Raw genomic sequence first — 22,068 nt, forward strand, 5'->3', positions numbered from 1 at the left:
AACCGCCTTGAAGTGCAAAGGGCAAGTGATTTGGTTTTTGTGAGCGCTAACTTGCGCATGCTATGTGCGACAGCAACAGGGAAGGCGGATCCCTTCACCGAATGGGAGATGGCACAGCAGGATCCTGCAGCTCAGGAGCATCTTGAGGAGGTAGAGGAGGAGCTACAGCCTGAGGGGGAGGAGGAGGCTTCAAATGGCATCGACGACTTCGACTTCCAAGCCTCCCGCGAGGCTAGCACTTCAGGAGCTTGAGGCTTGACTCTTGAGCCTTGAGCCATCTCACCTTTTTTGTGCCCACTGCCAATGGCCATGATCTATTGTGATCTATCATCTATGATCTATCTAGTATCTCTATTTTGTACCCACTTTTTTTTGTAACCCTCACTGCCCATGAGGCATGTACTTATCTCTTTGTATCTATCAAACTATCAATCACATAATCAATGTGCTATCGATGTTTTATTAGCGCATTTTGCTCAAAATGACTCTTGTTTTTTTGTCTATTCGGTGTAAAATTTTGTTCAAAGTGTGTCTCTATATGTATGTCATGCATACAACTCCTAAATTGCTTTTAAAAAAGAGGTTTTTTTTTGCCGTTCCCGACCCCGTCCCCAGGACGGCACTTCCCCGTCCCCGTCCCCGTCCCCCGTCCCCATGTGACTCTGGTTTGAGGCAAGAGCTTCAAAGATGCCTGGTTGGGGGCAGTATTGATATTTTGATGATGCAGGAGCACCATTTGGGTGAGAGCAGGATCCGAAGATATGGTTCGGTGATGCCTGGCAGCAGATGGGACACCTTTTGGTCTGCAGGGTTTGGCCCCTTGGGTGGGCAGGGAGGAGTATGTATGGTCATTGCGGATGTATGGCGGCAGGCCATTGTGGATCGCGGATCATTGTGCCTGGTAGAGCACAGTATGTCATTCTAAGGACGCATGATGAGCTCTTTGGCGTGCTCAATGTCTATGCACCCAACCATGCTGCCAGAGCAGAGTTCTGGACCCAGGTTACGGATGCATTGCCAAAGGCCGCACATTGGTGTGTCGGGGGGGACTTCAACATGCTTGAGGACCCGGCCGATAGGGTGGGAGGTAGTCATGTTATAGTGCACGGTACAGAGCTTGCAGCTTGGGAGCGATTTTGCACGACACTGAGGAATCGGATCACTGATGCATGGCAGCATGACGCCTTCTCCTGCTCTCAGGACAGTCTTAGTTTCTCTCCGTCGGATCGCCGGCAAGGAGAGACTAATCTATCACGGATTGATCGCTTTTATGTGGGCGACAAGTTAGGGGAGCGAGGGGGCTCCGTTGGCATTCTCGCTGGCACCTCTTTTTCAGACCATGCGCCAGTTATTTTGACACTTGAGGAGAGGACACGGGAGACCAACTTGCAGTTGAGGATCCGAGAGAGGGTACTTACCGATCCTAGTCTCACTGAGGACATTGAGAGGATATGGCATGATAGTCAGAGCTGTGACCAGGATGCAGCAGGCCAGTGTGCCCAAGGACTCATCGAGCTCAGCTCTTTTTTGCACGCTGCAGCCTTGACACGGCTGGGAGAGGCTCGCGAGCCGGAGCGTCGGCCGAGACGTAGCCTTGCTTCGCTTCAGCGCCTTCAGGAGCAGCAGCCTACATGTGAATGGGTGGCGTCCCAGCTAAGCCAGACACGCCAGGAGGTTAGAGAGACAAAGGAGCAGAGACATGAGTTTTACTATCGCCGCCAGGCCTCTCAGTGGACGCAGCTTGGTGATAGAGTGACTGGGGAGTTTTTCGAGATTACTGGGCCCCGCCATGCACGAGCAGGAGTCCGCCAGCTTGGGAGGCCGGACGGATCGGTAGCTACTGAGCCCGAGGAGGTCAGAGCCATTGCCACTGGGTTCTATAGAGACCTGCTTGCAGCGGAACCATAGCCACTGAGGCGCGGGATGCTTGCAGACAGACTGTGTGGGCCCATGTGCAGAGGAGGGTCACAGATCGTATGCGTACAGTTCTGGGTGAGCCATTGAGCTTGCTGAGGCCTTGAGGGTCCTTCCGCGCCATAGTTGCCCAGGGGAGGACAGATTGACGCCTGCCTTTTTTGGACCTTTTGGGGCCAGGCCTCCGCAGGGGCTTTCAGTATGTTTTGGACACAGGGGTGATGCCACAGAGTTTTTCAGAGGGCTTGATCTTTCTTATCCCCAAGGGGGAGGGAGTATCAGATGATATTCGGCATTGGAGACCTATTACGATCCTCAATACTGTCTACAAGGTCTTAGCAAAGGCCTTGAGTTTGAGGATCCAACCCTTCCTGGGGGAGTTGATTCATGCTACCTAGACAGGATTCGTCAAGGAGCCTAGTATCCTTGACAACATTTTCACCTTCTGGGAGGCGACGGCCCGAGCTAGATTTCTTGGGGAGGACTTGGTCGTGCCGCTTCTCGATTTTGAGAAGGCATACGATAGAGTCGATTAGGGCTTCTTAGAGGGCACTATGCTTCGCCTGGGCTTTGAGCCAGGTTGGATTCGAGGGGTGGCGGCTCTATATTCCACAGCTCGTAGCCAGGTGCTGATTGCAGAAGGACGGGGGCCGAGTTTTGAGCTGCCCAGATCAGTCCGTCAGGGGTGTCCTCTCGCCCCGTTTCTTTTTCTCTTCTTTGCTGAGGCTATTTTGGGATGCCAGATTGGACTAGATTTGTCACCTGAGCAGCAGATTGCTCCGCTTCTTCTGAGCATTCGGAGGAAGCTTTTGTATTGGAGTACAGCTCGGCTATCCTTGGCTGGGAGGGTGGTGGTGGCAAATCAAGTGCTTTTAGCGACCATGTGGTACATTACGTCTTGCTGGACTCGAGCTCTTGTATCAGCCAGGTACAGAGGCTGATCAGGAACTTTCTTTGGTCTGGGCGGGATGGTCAGCCAGCCCGAGCAAAGGTTGCTTGGGCAGTTATTACACTTCCGTTGGCCCAGGGAGGCTTGGGCATTATAGATCCAGTTGATCAGAGTAGAGCCTTATTGGCCAGGCCTTTCACACCACTTGGCGCAGCGGCCCCTTCTATACCCTACACGCGGGGTCTCCCCGTTGGCACTACACGCGGGGTCCCCCCGTTGGCACTACAGGCCACCTGTTTGGCTTTTCCCCCCTCCTATTGTATGATATAGCCTCTCAGTTCTTTGTACTGATACTTGTACTTTTCAGCACCTAGGGAGAGTCTCCCTGGCTGCCTTGCTTTGTTCTCTGCTCTGTTTTCTTACGAGCAGAGAGGATCTTTTGTAGCCCTACGGGCGTTTTTTATATAACTAATGAAAGGATCTTTTCTCGGAAAAAAAAAAGGACCAAGTGTTCGTGGCATGGTCCAGGCACTCAAGATGGTTTCTTGGGCACAGAAATGGGCTTTGGAGCTCAAGTGTCAAGTGGAAAGTATGTACGACAAACTCTTGAGGATTTGGGAGAGATTGAGCAATGAAACAGGTTTCTACATAATGCTTACATGTATTTCTCATGTGGTGGAACACAAAGAGATCATCTCCTAAATTTTAGGAAAAGTTGCTATTTTTGGCAATCTTCAATGGAATTTCCATTCGCGTCATTACCTCCGGAATTCAGTAGAGATCAAGGATTGCCAAAGTGCCATTGTGAAATTAGCAATCATTTCGGATATTTTTGAAGCTGAAGATTGTGGAATTTTTGGCCTTTTGATTTGGGACATGTGGCAGGTAAGAGGATAAAAGAAAGACAAGTGTCCTCACACTTGTCAATTCAACTCTACACATGGCACTTCAACTCTACACATGGCACTGTAGCATTTTCTTGCTTATTTGAACATGAGAGAGTCATCTCTTGGGCAAGTTTGAGCTTCAAGCAAGTTTTTGAAGGCTGAAAACTCTGATTTTTTCATCATTTCTAAGCCCAAAATAGCCATATCCAGCTTGGGAAAGATGATTTTCACAACTCTACACCATCTTGCACACCCCGAATGGCTGTATTTCAGCAAAACACTCCTAAAGCTTGCTGAAATTTCTGGTTCTATGCGATATACAGGCTGTTCTACAAGTTTTGGCACTCATGGATATGACATACAGGCTATTATACTGGTTTACGTGCTCATGGATGAGCCACATGGGCTGGTCTATAAGTTTATGCGCTCATGGATGAGCCACATGTGCTGGTTTATAGGTTTATGAGCTCATAAATGAGCCATATGGCTGGTTTACAGGTTTATGTGCTAATGGAAGAGCCATATGGGCTGTCATACAAGTTTATGCGCACATTGAAGAGCCATGTGGGCTGTTATACAGAGTAAGGCCCTCAAACCTTGTACATGTTATTTTTCTCCTTGGATAATGAAATATATATATATATATATTCCAAAGGGGGGGGGGGTGTCGTCGGCCTTGTACATGTTATTTTTCTCCTTGGATAATGAAATACTCCAAAGGGGTGGGGGGTCAACCCAATCCGGCCCCTATGCGGTGTTATATGTGCAACTTTTATTTTCAGCTTTGTGGATTGTTTAATGGCTGTGATTAAATGTTGAAATGTTTAATTATGCTCATCGTCAAGCAATGCACACCCACTCCTGCGCTTCCTGGGCAAGTTACATGTTTACTCTTGATGCTACACCCTTTAGTGATTTTTTTTTCTCGGAAAAGAGACTTCTATTAAGTATGAAAAAAATTTACAAGAAGGGAGATTTCAAACCAAGCAAGGGGGAAATCTTCTTGTGCTACCAATAAGGTCCAAGGTCCCATATGAGAGAGAGTGAAAAAGATGCCATGATCCCATTCTCTCATCAATTGGCCACGTTTTCTCTCTGCAATCCTTGCCCAAGTGGCCATAAGTGTGTGGATATCACACCAAATCCTACAAATGCACTGTGTATCATAAACCACAGTGCCCTCCATGGCCCCAGTGCATCTAGCCTTCCAGATGTGCCACGCTGTGATGCTAGCAATAATCTCCCATGCAATGTCCAACCTCATCCTTCCAAAAAGGTGTGCTATTGCAGTCGAGATCCTCTATGCCTCCCTGCACTCCCATAAGCAACGGTAAACTGTCTCTGAAGCTCCTGCACATCTGGGACGGGCTAGGATAGCGCCAATGACCGATCTCCACTGGTTGGTGGCAAGTCCACCATGTAGAGAAAGCCAAATAAAAAGAGGAAATCCTCATTTCCTTGTACCAGTGCCACAACCTCTGCCAAAAAGCTCTTTGAATGTCACGGGTGATCCCATAAGCCTCCCAATGCGGTCTAAAAGTAGGGACTCTCTGGATTTGTCCGAGAACCAAGTGTCTAGGGTTCCGTACAGTGTAACTAAAGAAGGGCATGCTTTTCATGGGGTTAAAAGCATCCCTCCACTCTCACTCACCGGGCTCCCAATGTAGGTATCTTATAGGACACCCATCATATAACGGAAGGCTCCAAGAGCCCGTTAAAGTGGTTTTGACTAATATAATTCGGAAGATGGCAAAACTTTTCCCCAAAGCTATATGTTTAGCGGTAAAGTTCCTGCCGATGTGGTTGCTTCTATTCTGAATTCCCTCAGTACCTTGACCAAATTCAAAACAGCTGGCATGGAGAGACGTTGCTTTGGGTGCCCTTCTCACCAGCAAAAAAGCCTCTCGGCCAATCGCCTTTTCCTGCACGCAAACAGCACCCAAAGCGACATACCCTACTCCTTTAAGTCTTTCTGCCTATTTTGTTTCAGGTATACATTGAGCAAGTTTCAATTGCTAAGAAGTTCGCATCACTGCAGATGAGCCATCTATGCACATCCAGGATAGGACATGCTAGACACTATACATACAGACATGCATTACATAGATGCATACATAAAGAATTCGTGCTGGTGGACACTATTTGCATTTTTCTTAAATCCACACTATCTCGGCATTATTCAGAAACCATGTATAGATATATCTCACGCCCCATCATATGCAGCGTGGTTAACTAGCCACGCCTGCCAACTGCCCAACACTCATAAAACAGAAAAATGTCCTGTACTTCTTGTGACTTTTAATTGCTGTGTGCAGAAGTTAGATATATCAAACTTATGATACATTGGTTCAACTGAAGGACGAATCATTGAACATTCAAAATCTGGATTCTGAAAGAAATAGTGCACAATTTATGATAAACTAGTTTTTTTTTCACCATTTGGAGCATGATTTGTACACCTGTTCGAGTGTGATTGGGTTAGATCTCCAGTAACTGCTGATTACTTCAGTCTTCTCACTCCAATCCCATTTGAAAAGCGCCCTGTTTAGAGTCACCAGCAACAGATTAATGAAGTTTTTTCAAAATACTGTGAGTATTTATTGTGAAAAAAAAAATCAACTAAATTGAAGGGAAAAATGACTTGTTCACTTCTCAAATAATGGCTTGATCATTTCACCAATGATTAGGATTTTCCTCCAAGGCATTTCTTTCCTAGGGTTCCCCTCAAGCAGCTTCGATCTGTTGTTTGCAGACCTACATGAACAATGCCTTTGCTTGTACTATGCTTGGCAGGTCAGTTGTTGGCATGGCTACCTCTCATATATTGCATGCTTGCCTATTTGGAGTAGCTCCATCAACCTTTATTGTAATCAGCTTTGGAACACCATGCAGGCAACTTGGCAAGGCACTGAAAATGCATTTCAATATTATTTTGAAATGAGTGGGACTGTTTGCCCATGCCTTTCCCTCTAACTACTTAGAATCGCATTTGAAGTATTGGTGTTTTGATGGGATGTACAAGATAACTCTTTTACATTCCATCCACATGGCCCTCGATGACAACTCTGTAAGATGGTGGGCACAAACTAGTGTACTGGAGGAGCATGGGAATGGGTCAAAGAATCTCGAGTGCAACTACTGAGACTCACAAAAATTGGCAATGATGACCGTGTACACAACCATCTCCATGGGATGAAGGGCAAGGAATTCACAGTATGTCAAAAGATGTCCCCCACCCTCTCCCCCCCCCCCCCCCCCCCCCCCCCCCCCCCCCCAAAAAACAAAGCAGAGCTAGAGATCTAGGCATTGAAGGACCCAAAAACAATTCTTGTAAGGGCACGCCCTCCAACAACTAGTCCATGTATGCCTATTGGGATCTCCCTTCAAGTCCTAGGGTAAGTCGAGTTGATTGTGGAGACTGAGGGACACTTGCAGCTATTCCATGCACCAAGGCCTCTTTGGTTGGTGCAAAATTGGGCCAGGCTGCTCCTACAGAGAGGCACATTGCAGCATGGCAGCGTAGCTTGAAGGCCAAGGCAGATGCTGCAGTGGCGAGGTTCTTTTATAGAAAGGCACATTGCAGCATGGCAGCATGGCCTCTTTGGTTGGTGCAAAATTGGGCCAGGCTGCTCCTACAGAGAAAGGCACATTGCAACATGGCAGCGTGGCTTGAAGGCCAAGGCAGATGCTGCAGTGGCAAGGTTCTTTTATAGAAATGCCATATCCTATGATCCAGCTAGAACATCCACATATAGAGAATTAACTGTCTGTATTGCAACAACTGGCCCATCTTATGTTCCTCCCTCTCATGATTCCATTTGGTCAAGCTGGTTAGAAACAATAAATACATACATACAATACGTTTTCGGTATGAGTACGAATAGTACTGATAAGATAAGGTGGTAAATATGCCGGTCCCTTTTTTTTGCAGAAAGGAGACTTTTATTAAGTATGAATAGACAGTACAACAAAATCACGGCTGGAAGCCAAAACAAAAAAAGACCTCATCCCAAAATGTAGGGTGATCTCTACCAATATGGGGCACAAAGGTGCCAAGAGAGTCCTATGGGGGTTGAAGAGAAAAAATCCCTTGATCCCACTCAATCATGAAAACAGTGCGCTTTTTCCTGCCTGGCCTTAGGCCGAAGATCCTCCCATAGTTACCATTTTTTTTACCGCCCGTATGCGCATTTCACCGCCCATAGGGGCTTTTTCCCACCCATAGGGAGCACCTAGTGGGGGTTTGGACCCAGGACCTCCCGGTCCCTAAGACAAACATCTCACCACTTGAGCTACCACCTCATTGGCAAAAACAGGCATAGATATTCAGTGATGCTGCCGAGGGAGCACCTAGTGGGGGTTTGGACCCAGGACCTCCCGGTCCCAAGACAAACATCTCACCACTTGAGCTACCACCTCATTGGCAAAAACAGGCATAGATATTCAAGATACCCAGCTTCAGTCCCTCATGCTTAACCATAATCCACTATACCCTAGCAGATATGATAACACCATGGCCAATAACATGTGGCAAAAGTGATATGCTGACACTCAGCTGCATACCCCACCTTTGGTCCCTTGTGCACCGAACCAAAAAGTGTCCAGAGAGGATCTTACCAGTTTTACCACACTGAAACATATCCAATTTGTGCTCCTGCAGAAGCAACGCATGCATAGGTCTACCAATAATGGCAGGGTGGAGATGATCCTTAACAAGGCGATTCCTACTGCGCATGGGAAGCCTCCCTAGACCCAACACATTCCATGAGATAATCCTCATGGTAAAGAGAGGGTTTTGGATCCGGACCTAAGCAAACGCTTCGCCGGAGTCTGGACCTGCCTCTCGTAATGCTGTAGAAGGGGATAATCCTTGGAGCAGAGTCCAATGTCAGCATCTTCACTCTCTCCTGGACTCTGCAAAGTCTCTGCATACGTGCGATGGGTTCCCTGCGGGACACCATGACCTAAATCTTGTTACAAGGCCTGATAAGATGGCAACATGTCATGTGTATCCATGCCAAGTGCAACCTGCATATTGTCCATCCCAAGCAAGGACTCAACATAGTCATTCTAGCCTGATGTAACATCCTTCCGTGAGGATGACTCTGCAAGCTCATCACACTGTGACCTAATACATCATCATTGTGTACATTGTCTTTGGGAAGGTTGCCCCAGTGTTTCCATTTGGAGGGCAGCCGTGAGAGACATGGTGGCAAAAGGCTGGCCAAGGCGGAGCAATAGGCTATGTCACTTGGGCAACGCGTTTGCGCCGCCTCCTACGACCCCTAGCCTTAGGGCAATCCCACACAAAGTGTTGGTCAGGTCTGCCAAACGTCTCCATATGTTGCTTCAAGGGACCATTAGGTCCCGGAAGCAGCACAAAATCCTCAAAGAGCTCACTGTTATGTGCCAACACCATCACCTTGGGAACAGCACCAACCAAGGCTAACTGCCTGGGCAGCGGAAGTGGAAAAACCTGGGATGGTGGGCACCTCTAGAACCAGCCCAAAGGCTGCCCCAATGGCCTCCAACAATGGCCTGTCTCTAGAATTTGGCTCTGTATTGTTCCCAATCTTCTTAGTTTTTGAACTACTGGTTTGGCACTTTCTTCAATTTGATTTCATGGACAACACTACTAGTACCCCTCATCTGAGTATAATCCTTTGCAAACAACTTGGGGTATTTGTCCAACAGCTCTTCATACTGCTCTTTTTCTTCTTTAGTCAGGTCCTTTGCTAACATCTGCAATAACTCATCTTTTGGAATACGTGGCTTCATAGCTTTATCAAAAGTTGGCTCTGCTGGATGGTTAGTCATCTATACACCACAAAGGTCTGCCTCCAGTTCTAACAGATTTTGGTCCAGCTCTGACTCTCCATCTATCTCAGATGAACCTGTAGAATAATCTTCAAAACTGCCAGCAAAAGTTGAATCAGCTTTCCTCTTTGTTTCCAGCTTCTCTGCAGTCTGTCAACAAAAAGGTCTATACATCCCCTGTACCAATCTTGTGTGGACCTCATAGCAATGAGCTAGGGCCTACCTAATATGATAGGGTATGCCCCAACCCCAACTGGCATTATATGCATGTCAATCACTACTTTCTGTCCCAATACATTCATTTCCATGACCTTAATCACACTCAGAAATTTAACTTTAGAGCTATTGGCCATTTTAATTTTTAACACTAAAAATGGACTTCCCTGACATTTTCAAACCCAGGTCATGAATTGCTTCTTTTGTCATTACACAGACTTGGGCTCCAAGCCTCCACCATCTAAATACACTTTACTTACCTTTCTGCCCTGTATCCAAACATCTACAATTGGCAAAATGTCAGACACCCTGCTCAGTTGCACTACATTGGCTTGAGGTGTCTCTTTGACTCTTCTAACAACACTGGCCAGCTTATGCCACTGTCTTCTTATACCCGAACTCAACTGCAACAGCTGGCCATAAGCAATGTCTGCCTTCTTATTCTTGACATCTGACAGGAGGCTATAAGGGGGTTCCCCTTCTCCCAATTGAAAGTCATCCATCCCAATTTTCCTCCTCCTAGCTCTGACTCTCCCTTGCTTACTAGACTCAAGCTTCTTCATGGGTGCTTTCCCTTTTTCTTTGATCTTTTTTACCCTTGTTTCTTTACTAGCTCCCTCCGACTCAAATCTCTACATCATCCTAGTGTTCTTGTTAGCCAGTATGTCTGCCTCATCTTCCTCCTCTTCTTCTTCAATGGTCTCCAGTATACCCAATGGGCCTTGTGGTGGAATTTTATTGTTTCTCTCTCTATTCCCAACTCCCCTGTTCCCTTCAGGCCTCTAAATTATTGGGTATACACCCCCTGGTTCCCTCCTTGGTGGGGTACACTGTGGAGCAATATGCCCTCTTTCCCCACAATCAAAACACTGAAAATTCTCCTTCCTATTTCTCAATGGTCTGTCAGCCTGTGGTCTTCTAACCTGATTCTAAATCCCCTGTACAACAAGGTTCAAGTTTCCTATTTGCTCTGTCAGCATTTGGATTTCTTGATGCAATCCTTCCTGACTTCTGTCTCCGATCTCTGCTGCCCTGGGAACCTCAGCATGTCGACCTCTGTGTACATGAACTTCAACTGGCAGTGGCTCCACTACAGGTCCACCAGCACCATGTTCAAACCTACCTGACAGAGCTGACTCTCTCTCTTTACATGCCAGCTCCTACGTCCTCACTCTCTTCTTCCACTGTTCTGTTGCCAGTATGACTGCCTCAACATAGAAATTTGGGTCCTTCAGTTCAACTTTATCCTTTATGACTCCATGCAACAACCCTAAACCTGTCTTTCTTTAGAAAATCAGGAGGTACCTGATTTTCTCCCAACACTCTTACTATTTTCCTCCAGACTCCCTCAAATATGTTAACAAAAGCAGCAATTTCCTCTTCCTCCCCTTGGTATAACCTAGCTCCTCTGGACTCTCAATCCTCCCATACTTCCTCCTCAGTGCATTCTTCAAATAATCCCAATTACCTCTTTGCTCCTCTGTCAACAAATCTTCATACCACTCCCTGGCTCCCCCTTCCAGAAGCAACCCCATCATCCTAGCCTTATACACATCATCATCTCTGTTATTTCTCAAGGTTGTCAACTCAACCCTTCTTAAGAACAGAGAGACATCTTCCCCTCTCTCACCTCTGAAGACATCATATGTAGAGTCAGCCATTTGACCTAAGTTGATCTACAAGTAATCTCCAACCTCCAAATCAAAGCTTTAAACAAGAGCTTTCTGGTCCTCAGTGGGGGCACCAACGCATGTGTGGTGGAGCATGTGTGGTGGCTGGGTGATGGCCTCTATAACACCACCAGCAAACACACAAGAAGGAAATGTGTAAGGATCAAAACTTGGAGACACTAGGATCTCAACTCAAATGATAGCTATCGGCTCAAGCTCAATCCCCTAACCTCTGGCTGACACAAATGGGTACCTCCACACCTTTCTGTCCGACCTGACTACTACCTCCAATCGTCCTCTACCATCAATCCTTACCTTCAAGACTTCCAATCTTTTACCCAAAAGCCTTAGCCAACTTCCAACCACAAGTGACTAAAATCATCTCCAGCTAACACAGAACTGCTCAGATTCTACCTCCGAAGACCTCCACTTGTCCCCAGTCAGAATTATGTCCTCCAGGTTCCGAGAATGTCCTCCACTGTCAGCCAGCCCCAAAACCTTGCTTCAGATCTCCTCTAAGCGTGTCACCTCTCCCCTACTAACACCCTGATGACCTGACCCGTATACACTCCACCTATCCGAAATCTCACTCTATCACGACCCTGTGTTTTTCTCTTGATAGTATGCAAGTGTGCACGGGAACATGGTGGACAATGTGAATGGCACCCGTGTGGGGCCAAGTAATTAAAGTCCCTTCTCGTAACCCAAGGGACAAAGGTTTAAAAGCCTTAAAATTAAAAGAACCTTTTTTTTTGGGATAATCGTGGCCCTTATGCTATTATTGGGGCCTAGGCTTCTTTTGGAAGAAGTGGACTGCAGTTCCACGTAGGAGTGCTTGGTCTTCGTGCTTTCGGCTGGCCGGCAGGGCTGTACGTTGTGGCTTGGGCTCTCACGCTTTTGGGCAACTGGCAGGCTGCAATAAAACAGGGGCTGAACAGCACGTGGATTTGCTCTCTTGCTAGAGCCGGCTGCAGCTACACAGCACAAGGGCTTTTCTCTTGGAAAGGCAGGCGTATGCTAGAAAGGAACAGAGGGACCTGCAGTTGTGAGCATATCTATGTTTCCAGATGTTTCATGAAGAAACAGGTCATTCAATGTATGCGGTTGTTGGCACTGTCTTTGGATGGTGCTGTATGGAAACAAGACAACTGTTTCAAGGGGAAACAGGCCTGAGGGTTTCATGCGGAAACAAGTCGTAGGTTTCTCGAGGAAACATGTGTTTTTGGTTTCTTTAGGAGATAGGTCACATGCAGGTAGTGGATACAAGAATGGACACATGTTTGGTACAGCCTTGTTGCTGATTGGACAGGGGTTCGGGAATCCATGACTGAGATGGATAGTACCCTTGGAAGGTAGAGAGGGTTGGTCCAGGTGTGTCGACTGTATAGTATGTTGTGCTGTGATGCGAGTTCTCTTCTGGGAAACAGTTCGGAGTCTTTGTTGTGATGCAGGAGCACTGGATGTGTCAGGGTGTGATGTCTTTCATAGGGTGAGAGGCTATGGATGGTTGTTGCAACCTTGACCGAAGGAGAAAGCTTCTGTGTGTAGGACTCATGTGAAAGAGTCTTTTGATGTGAACAATAGCTGGAATTTTTTTGTGGATGCCAAGTGAACAAGAAGCCATGATGTAGGGTCTTTGCAGGCTTCAGGAGTTCTATTGTGACGGCTGAGTTTCCAGCCTTATTGTAATCAAAGCTCTCTTATAATCAATTAAAGAAATACCACAAGGGGCGCCACTGCATTTTGGGGCCAATCGGTGTCCATGTACTATTTGCAGGAGCACTCTCGCTCCCCCTGTTTGTTTTCCTTTTCTTGTTCCTCAAAGGTGTTGAAGTGTTTTGTGTGCAAGTTTGTTTTTGCACCGCCCTTTGGTTTTGTCTGAAGACCAAGGCCGGTTTACAGACTCCGAATTCTGATTTCTGATCCTAGTCAGTCAAACATCCTCCAAACCCTCCAACCTTCCCCACTCTTCATCTAAACTGCTACCAATTCTGCTCTCAGAGACGGAACCAACCAACTCAGAACCCGTGTCTAGATCAGTAACTCTCTCTTTTATGTCCGTTGTATCCTCCTAGCCCTTGGGCTGTCCTAGTTTCATGAAGATATGACCTCAAAGACATTTTCAGGTCAACAACCGACTATTATTGTCTGATCTAACGTCTGATTGTTGATTGCTGACAGCTAACTCAATTGGAGCACACTCTCAGCTCTGAGTCCTCTAAGATATCTAAACCCTCTAAACACTTAAACAAAACCAAAATATAACCCTCTGGACATCCAGTTGATCATCTTCAAGTCATAGCTGCTTCAGAATGACCAGCTTGCCCACAACCCAATCTGACTTTTGTCAGACTCCAAACTGTCAGACTTGACTCAGAGTGCCTTCCCTTGTATACCAAATGATCAGAACTAACTTTTTACTTCATCAGCTGACTCCCTAGACACATAACTGCCTATAGCTATCACCCTTCTCACCCTGTTCTAATAGCATTCTCTCAACAAAAGATGACTTTCTCTATTAAAGGACAGCTCAGACCCCCCAGATTGTCAGACACTTCTTCACAGATGCTCTACATCAACTAAACAAAGAGATCAACTCAAACTAACTCCAAAACACAAACACACATTAACCATGCCATAGGTATAAGCTTCAAACTCACTGTTATGTTCACAAAACAAAGAGAAAACTGTCTCAACACCCCTGAGACAATTGGGTTCAATCTTATCAGCAAAACATATTGAAAACTTAGTTTTTATAGGTATGCTCCTGCAACTATCCTAACTACAATGAATACACTAACTCAGACTACAAGCTTCTCCTAGACAGATTGGATTCAAGACACGGCTGACCTACAACAGCAACAATTGAGCATAAATTGGGCTAAACCACGTCTCCAACAGAGTCGCCTTTCAGAGATAACCAAGGACACATCTCCTGTTCGATTCTCTGGACCAAGACACCTCCTCTACTCTAATTTCCCCAAATACTCCTCAATTGGATTACGCTTCAATCTCTGTGACCCTCGAGAACTGGAAACCCTCCCGTTTGCAACAGTTTTCTTCACTGTAGTCCCTATTCCCTCTTCACTCACTTGCTTATCTCTTGTCTCTTTTTTTCCCACTTGTCAATCTCTCCCTCCCCCCCCTCCCCCCCTCCCCACGTAAATTATCTCGATTCCTCGTTTTTGTCCATCGCCACTTTCTTACCTTTCTGGAACAAACGTGCCGGTTCCCTTTCTTCTCCATACACCACCTATTTTGGTTTTCCAGCACCTGATCTTATCCTTCCCGCTGCCATGCTATCCTGGCCACCTAAGATTCATTACACATCATCATTTGTTTTTTTTTTTTCACACTCCACCTTTGTTTTGAGCTTTGGGCCTCTCTCACAACGCCCTCAAAAGGCCAAAATGACCTATGAGACCAAAAGGTTACATCATATCCATGAGGTACATCATCCTGGGTACAAAATAGTAATAAAGAAAGATAACAAAAATCTAGAACTATAAAATCTGATCTAGTACATGAATAGAGAGCTCTCATATCACCCTAATACATCCCTCATGGGCCGCTGTGACATGGTGCTCAAGGTGGTAAAACTAAGCCAGCGCAAGAAGGTCCTACAATGATGGGCGATGATGGCCCGGATCCTCCTGTGGTGGCGTGGCCGTGGGCGAGGGCCCTAGGGTCTGGGGCGTCAAGCTTTGCATAACTCAATAGCTCTTTCGAGTGTCACACCTCTCAGCCGAGCTCCTGCACTAGCCTGTGGTCCGGGTATGGTGGGTGGATTGGCCCTCGGAGTGCTGGTATGGAAGAAGTCGATGAGAGCTCTCTATGCTGGTCCTCAAGCAAGTACAGCTAATCTGGATCTTACTAAGGACTCCTTGTGTCTGTAGAGCTCTAGAAGAAAAAGTCTCAGGCATCTCTGATCCGGGAAGTCCATGATCCTAGAAAGTGGTCTGAACCCAACTCGGAAGAGGCAGTGGAACCCCCTCTGAATCTCATATTATATAGGGCATCGGCATATGTAATGATCCTCTGTCTCGAGCTATGTGTGACAGAGCTGGCATATCCTATCCTCTAGTGCGGCCGCCGCCCTGGGTCCATATCTAACAGTCTCCACTCTCAGCTGGTGGGACGAGGTGCGGATTTGACTGAGCGCACATCTCACCTCAAAAGATAGAGGTGTGTCCATGTAGCGTGGGTGGATGATGAAACCATCCCTGCCAGGCATAGGAGGTGATCTCTGTAGAAGGCCATCTTCGTCCCCAGTGGACGACTAGGTGAACTCCATGTCCTCTGAGTATCCAATCTGACAATGTCCTTCCTGATAACCATGTTCCGCTCTGTGCGCCTAAGAGCAAATGACGGCGCCTCTATGTTGTACTAGAACGAGGGGAGTGCCTCCATCTGCATGCCATTATGTCATTGTCTGGAATAGAGCCTCTATCACTATTGGTGCAGCCCCCATCTCTTCTCGCACAATCTCATGTGGCACTGATGGCTTACTCCTAATCATGCACGAGATCATTGCCACTAGGGGCCTCTCCATCGGCTTTCACCCATCATATACCTCCTCTGTATCTGTCTCAGCCGGCTCTCTCCTCTATCTCCTCCTGTGGTATAAGCTGGGACCCTAGATGGGGGCACCATACAGTAGTGCAAGTGTAACTAGAGTATCGAATAGCCAAAGCTTCGTCCTTGGCTCCTAAAACTATATCTGTGAGCATTGCCTCTCTAGCGAGCCAAGGGCTGCATATCCCCTCATCAATCTAGCTTCGGCCACCTTCCACATCGAGAACTGAGGTCTAGCAAAAGTGATCCCAAGGTATACACATGAGGTGACATACTCCATTGGCTCTCCACTGTAAACTATACTGCAGATCTGCCTATCCACTGTGAGGAGGTGTTAAAGATCATGACCTTGGTCTTTCCAAGGTTCACAGTGAGATCCCGGTCCTCACAAAAGTCCCGTAATGCATCCAAATGCCTCTGCAACCCCTCTGGTGAATCAAAAATAAGAACAATATCATTTGCATACAAGAGGATCGGTATCATGACTCCTGCTAAATGTGCTCCTGGTCCTCCCTGTCTGTCTATGTAATCCGAGATCTCATCAATGTATAGACCAAATAGATTAGGAGACAAGGGGCAGCTCTGCTTCACCCCGATAGTGTTGTGTATGATCTCTGCGTCACCTCCTGGAGCCCATACGCTGCCTGTGACTTACTCATAGAGTGTAATGATCCCCCAAAGCATCTCTGCTAACACTCACATATCCTGCAGTCTCCTCATCAGTCTCGCCCGTGGGATGGTATCAAAAGCTTTGCGAATATCCACAAAGCGACAGTATATCCGATGCCCGTGCGCTCTCCCCTCCTCAATGATCCCCCTGTAGTGTAAAGATATGATCTAGTGTGGAGTGCCCTCTCCTGAGCCTGGGCCCTGCCTGCCCCAATGCTCTGAGTCTCTGCTCCTCGGACCATCTACTAAGCTCATGCTCCAAAATCGAACCATAAATCTTTGCCACGGTGTGACCAATCTTGATAGTCATGTAGTTGCTAGGGTCCATGGGGTCACTTGCTTTCAAGATAGGTACAATAGTATTCGATGACCAGCTGGCAGGGAAGCCCTCACATAGAACCCTATTAAACATGTGAACTAGTAAAGGGCCTAGCATGTCCCTAGCATGAGAGAGATGCTCGGTGAGGTCCATTATAATCCTGTGCTCTCCCAGTCTGCATCCTATCAATAGCATCTCTCACCATGTGCAGGTGAAAGAAGGAAAAGTGTGGGGGACGAGGTTCAAGTGGATGGGGGAGAGGTGGTTGCTCAAGGGCATGGTAGAGAGAGGTGGCATAGGTGTGCCAGGTGCCGGGTGAAGTAATCGGAGTCGGCAGACGATGATCCTGGAAGATCCTCCAAGCCTCCTTACAGTACCTCCCAAGAAATAGTGGTATAGCTCCTACTCAAGCCTAGCTAGGTAGGCTCTCTTCTTCCTCCATGTGAGACGTCAGAAGATCACTCGTGCCTGTTGGTGAGTGCCGGATCCTAGTGCCACCTCCCAATGTAGACGGGCTTGGGTATCATGACATTCCTCGTCATACCAACTATTCTGTCAGTCCCTCCTGGTGATGTAGGGTCTCTCTTGGTGATGTAGGGGTGGCTCTAGAGTGCAGAAGGCGGTAGACGGTTGCAGAGCGGACGTATGGAGGGTGGCTCTGTGAGTTGTGGTAAGCTCATCAAGTGGGATGTGGGGGTCGAGGTCGGGGAGGATGCGGTAGACGTGATCAAAATAGATGGAAGAGATCTCTCTGCTGAAGTGGTATCTCAGGCGGTGATGGGGCAAAGCAGGTGGTTGGGTGGTGTATCGGCATGTGAGGGAGAAGGCCAGGTATGCATGGTTGGCTACAACACCGATGGGGCAAGGCGAGATGGTAAACTCTGGAATGAGTTGGATCACAGAGAGGGATCCCATTAGATAGTCCACTTTACTAGCTCCATGTCCGAAGGGGCAAGAGGTGAAGGAGTTGGATCCATGCCATTTGGCTAGGCCATTATAAATAGCTAGCCTATGAGCCCCGCTGAGGGCTAAGAGATACTCTCCATAGTCTGTGCGGGCTGCTATATCCTATGATGTCCACTCCAAATTCGTACCCACCGTGTCAATCTCCTGGTACATGGGATCATCTGTCTCAAAGAAGGGTACATGTGCACATGCAGTGCGGGCATTGAAGTCTCCAGCAGGAGGATGTCCCCTAGTCTGGACAACTTCATAATGTCATCATAAAGGGGCAAGTACGGGGACCCTCCATGGGTGGCATATTCAGAAGTGGAGGGTGCCAAGTAGTACACTGCAAGGTAGATGTCCCGAGCCCTCTTTGTCCGGATCCTCACCCACAAAAACCGTGTAGCCTCATCCCACCCGACCACCTATATCACATGCTGAAGCTCCTCCCTATATAGTAAAGCCACCCCTCCCAACCCTCGGGTATCCCCTGCTGTGCGTGGGTGTGGGCAGTGAACAGACTCCCATCTGTATCCTCTCACCTCTGGAAGCCGACTCCCCTGGCAGCACTGATGTGTTTGGTGTCTTTGCCCACCCTCCATGCCTCAACAAAGGGGGTATCAAGGATTTCCAGCTTTCTGCATAGTTCTATGGCGTCCTCTTTCAGCGGGGCTCGCTCCTTCCATCCCACCACTCTCACATTCAATGCCCTAATCTTCCTTCTTTTCTCCTCTTGGAGTGTGTCATTGATGATGTTTGGGGATGATGGTGGGTTCCGTTGCTTCTTGGCAACCTCTATCCAGCTGCCCGCTTCTTCCACTTGTCTCTGTGTCTTCTTAATTATCTCGGTCCATGTGGTTGCCTCATTTGCCTTCTTCTCCTCTTGTTCCTGGAGGGTCTTCATTTGCTCTCTAAGTGTATTCAGCTCATCATTGAGGGATAGTTGACTTTCTCTTTCTTCGAATTGAGTACGTGCCCTCAAGGTCTCGTTTTCCATTTTAAGGGTGGCGACTTGGGCCTCCAGCTCCGTGATTAGTGAGGTATGGTGGCTGGTTTTGTGTCCAACATTTGGACCATTTCCTCCTGCATCTTGCTTAGCTGAGTTGTCATGTATACCTGCATGTCTGCCTTCCACCTATCCATCTAGGCACGCAACCCACGCATAAGGTCATCACTATCCTTGTTCTCCCCGGGCTTCTTTTGGAGGTGCTCAATATCCGTATCCTGCATTTTGCATACTTCTCTGAGAGAGAGAGGGTGCACCATACTCACTTGTCCTCCTCTTTTGTCTGCTAATTACTCATGCAGAGGAAAAAGGCAGGCCAGAAAAAGGCTGGCAAGGAGATGGCAGAAAGGATGCCGGGCAGAAGGAAGTTCGCAGCAGTACAGAGAAGGGAGTGTGAAATGGGACACAAGGAAAGGGCTGGGAAGGAAATGGGGAAGGAAATGGCAGGCAGAAGGATATGCACAGTAGAACAGAGAAAAAAAGGGGGGCCGCCCGATAAGGTCTAGGACTTCATACTTAATAGAAGTCTCTTTTCCAGAAAAAAAAAAGGTCTAGGACAAACAGGAACTTTAAAATTTATATAGAAGATGCGTTTTGTATGGTGTACATAACGCGAGTATGGTATGCAAAGTACCATACGGTTCACAGGCTTGAGTACAAGTACGGAATGCATTATGCTACGATGCATTGGGTAGAAGCCATTGTTCGTTGAGAAGGCAGATAGCCTTGTTTCTTATCATGCAGATTTGAGAGGGATTTGGGTTCTCCTTGATTGTTGATGGATGGAGAAATGCATGCAGGCATTTTCGGTGGATCATTTGGTGAAAAAATAAGGGTCCAGAATTATTGAGCTATGGGATGAGACAGTCGAGCAGGTGGCTCCCTTGCATGTTTTGGGATTCATTGGAGATGGAGAAAGTTCCAAATGAGGTGCAAAACACAAGTTGTCTTAGAAATATCCTCACCTTCTTGACACCTTGCATGGCCCATTGTCTAGACAAAATTTTGAAAGACACTGGGAAGCTGGACTGGGTCTCTCTCTTCGTCAAAGGCAGCAAGGGTAATTGTACCAACCACCATTAAATTTTGCCTACGTATTGCAGGTTTTTACAAAAGGGTTGTCATATGCATCCACAGAAAAACCCAGCGCCCACACTAGCGGTCCAGCCCTCCACCTTAAAGGGGTCTTTAATGATAGAGCTCGATCTATCTTGTGGGTCATACGCCCCAAACCCAAAGCATCACACAAATGCAGATCCAGGGGTTTCTTCCACGCCATGACATGCTTCCATCACAAGGGCTCTCAGCCATCACATCCATATTGGGTGAGGACGGCATCATTATTAGTTAACCAAAGCGAGTTTGTCCCATACAAGGTCACATGTTGAAATCACATCTGTATACACTAGTGATAGACGTTTTTCCTTTTCTCTCAGTTACTTTTTCCATGGTATCATTGCATCACTCATGGTCTCATAGATCCTTGGGGTCTTTTGTAGACATTAATATTACTTTCTCTCTTTGTTTCTCTCCCTCCGCCATGGAGACCCTCTAGCTCCTCATACACGCAGAGTCACCAGGGAGCGTGCACAACCCCTTAAGAGATCCAGACACCTTTGCCTCTCGAGATCGTGTCCTTCCTCTCGTCAGCTCCAGATTAGGGAGATGCTTTAGTGCCACAGGGCAGCACCTCCCCATGCAATGGATATTACCTCCATCTATGATGTCATGGAGGAGGACAACATGATTTCTAGTAATACATGAGGTTTTTTGATGCTGATTCCATTGTACATGCAGGGTGAGCGTAGTATGCTGACCCTGTTTTTCTCTTGGCAGTTAGCTTCTCTTCCAATGTTGTTGACATATAGGTTACTCAAGGCTAATATGTAACACCCTTTGGTCTCATAGACCATTCAGATCTTTTGTACACATTAATGCAATCTTTGTTTCTCTCCGTATATGAGGACAAAAACAAGGTGTTACATGTTAAATGGAAGTGTGCACCTAATTTATTGAATGCATTAATTGCATGAAAAAATATTTACAATAATGATTCAGATCTGGACTGGACGCAAATCTGATGTGCATTAAGCTGTAAATGCATATGACTGATTTTACTTGTTGCTTCAGCAATATGCTATTCAGGGGCTGAATCTGTTACTTTCTTGACTTGATCTTCTTTCTCTCGCTCGGCTGCTCCCCGCCACCACAAGACATTGATGGACTATGAACAAGAGGAAGTAGGAGACCTTGCAGGGACAATACCGCTCGAGTCACCTCCAAACCACATGGAGGATGGGCTTTGTCATTCCGTACTCCTGTAAATGCCACGCAGCATGAGGAATGATTCCTTTTCAGGTGGACCCGGATTCCCCACCGCCCCCCCCCCTTCCCCTCCCTGCCCGCCCCGAAAAGAGACTTCTATTAAGTAAAATAAAATCATACAAAGCAAGATCTCAACCAATCGGGGGCACTATGCTGCCATAAAGCCCCGTAGGAGTGGAGGAGAAGAAAATACTATGGTTCCACTCTCTCATAAATCTGCTACGTTTTGTTTGTGCAGCTCTAGAAGATCCGTGTATGCGGGCCCAGGTGGCCAAAAGAGTGTGAACAATGTCACTTCATAGCAAATACACTGGGTGTCATAAACTCGAATACCCTCAAAGGCTTCTAAGCATTTGGTGTTCCGGATATGCCGTGTTGTGATACTAGCAAATCTCCCAAGTGTGGTGTCAATACTCAACGGAGGTGGTGTGTACCGTAACTGTAACTGGGGGATATCCTGAAGTAAACATCTCTGAGCTATGCCCCTACGGACAAGTATAACAGGATCTGCTTCCCTGCCCTCGAAAAAGCAAATGTGGGCGAGACTGAGTCAACCATGCAATAGCACCCCTAGTAATATAGATAGGATTAGTCGTCAATCTGCCCCATAGAGAGGGGCTATAGATATCTAGATCCTATGTGCTCCTTTGCACTCCTATAAGCAATGATAGTCTCGGATGGAGTTGGGCATTTAGGACAAGAGGGTTCCACACCAAAAATAGATCTCCAATGTTGGTCGGCAACCCACCATGTATAAACAGCGAAAAGAAGTAGGATATCTGGCTCTTCCTGCACGAGTACCAGTTTCTACCAGAATCTCCTTTGAATGGAGGCAT

The 22,068-nt window shown here is 47.1% G+C and overlaps 1 protein-coding gene and 1 long non-coding RNA gene across 3 annotated transcripts in view; one reads left to right on the top strand and one right to left on the bottom strand.

The window, feature by feature from the left end:
• The window catches only part of LOC147612946 (uncharacterized), a 99,563-nt gene that overhangs the window by 71,444 nt on the left and 6,051 nt on the right, over positions 1–22,068 (top strand). The window lies entirely within an intron of this gene.
• LOC147612947 (uncharacterized) overlaps positions 1–22,068 on the bottom strand; it is a 130,653-nt gene that overhangs the window by 66,516 nt on the left and 42,069 nt on the right. For both annotated transcript variants that reach the window (XM_086782219.1, XM_086782220.1), the window contains exon 8: positions 6,150–6,231. In XM_086782219.1, coding sequence (XP_086638345.1) covers positions 6,150–6,231 — 82 coding nt within the window. The remainder of the gene's footprint in view (positions 1–6,149; positions 6,232–22,068) is intronic.

This window comes from Cibotium barometz, chromosome 44 (genome assembly GCF_041138505.1).
Source record: "Cibotium barometz isolate CiBa-2024 chromosome 44, ASM4113850v1, whole genome shotgun sequence".
Lineage (NCBI taxonomy): Eukaryota > Viridiplantae > Streptophyta > Polypodiopsida > Cyatheales > Cibotiaceae > Cibotium > Cibotium barometz.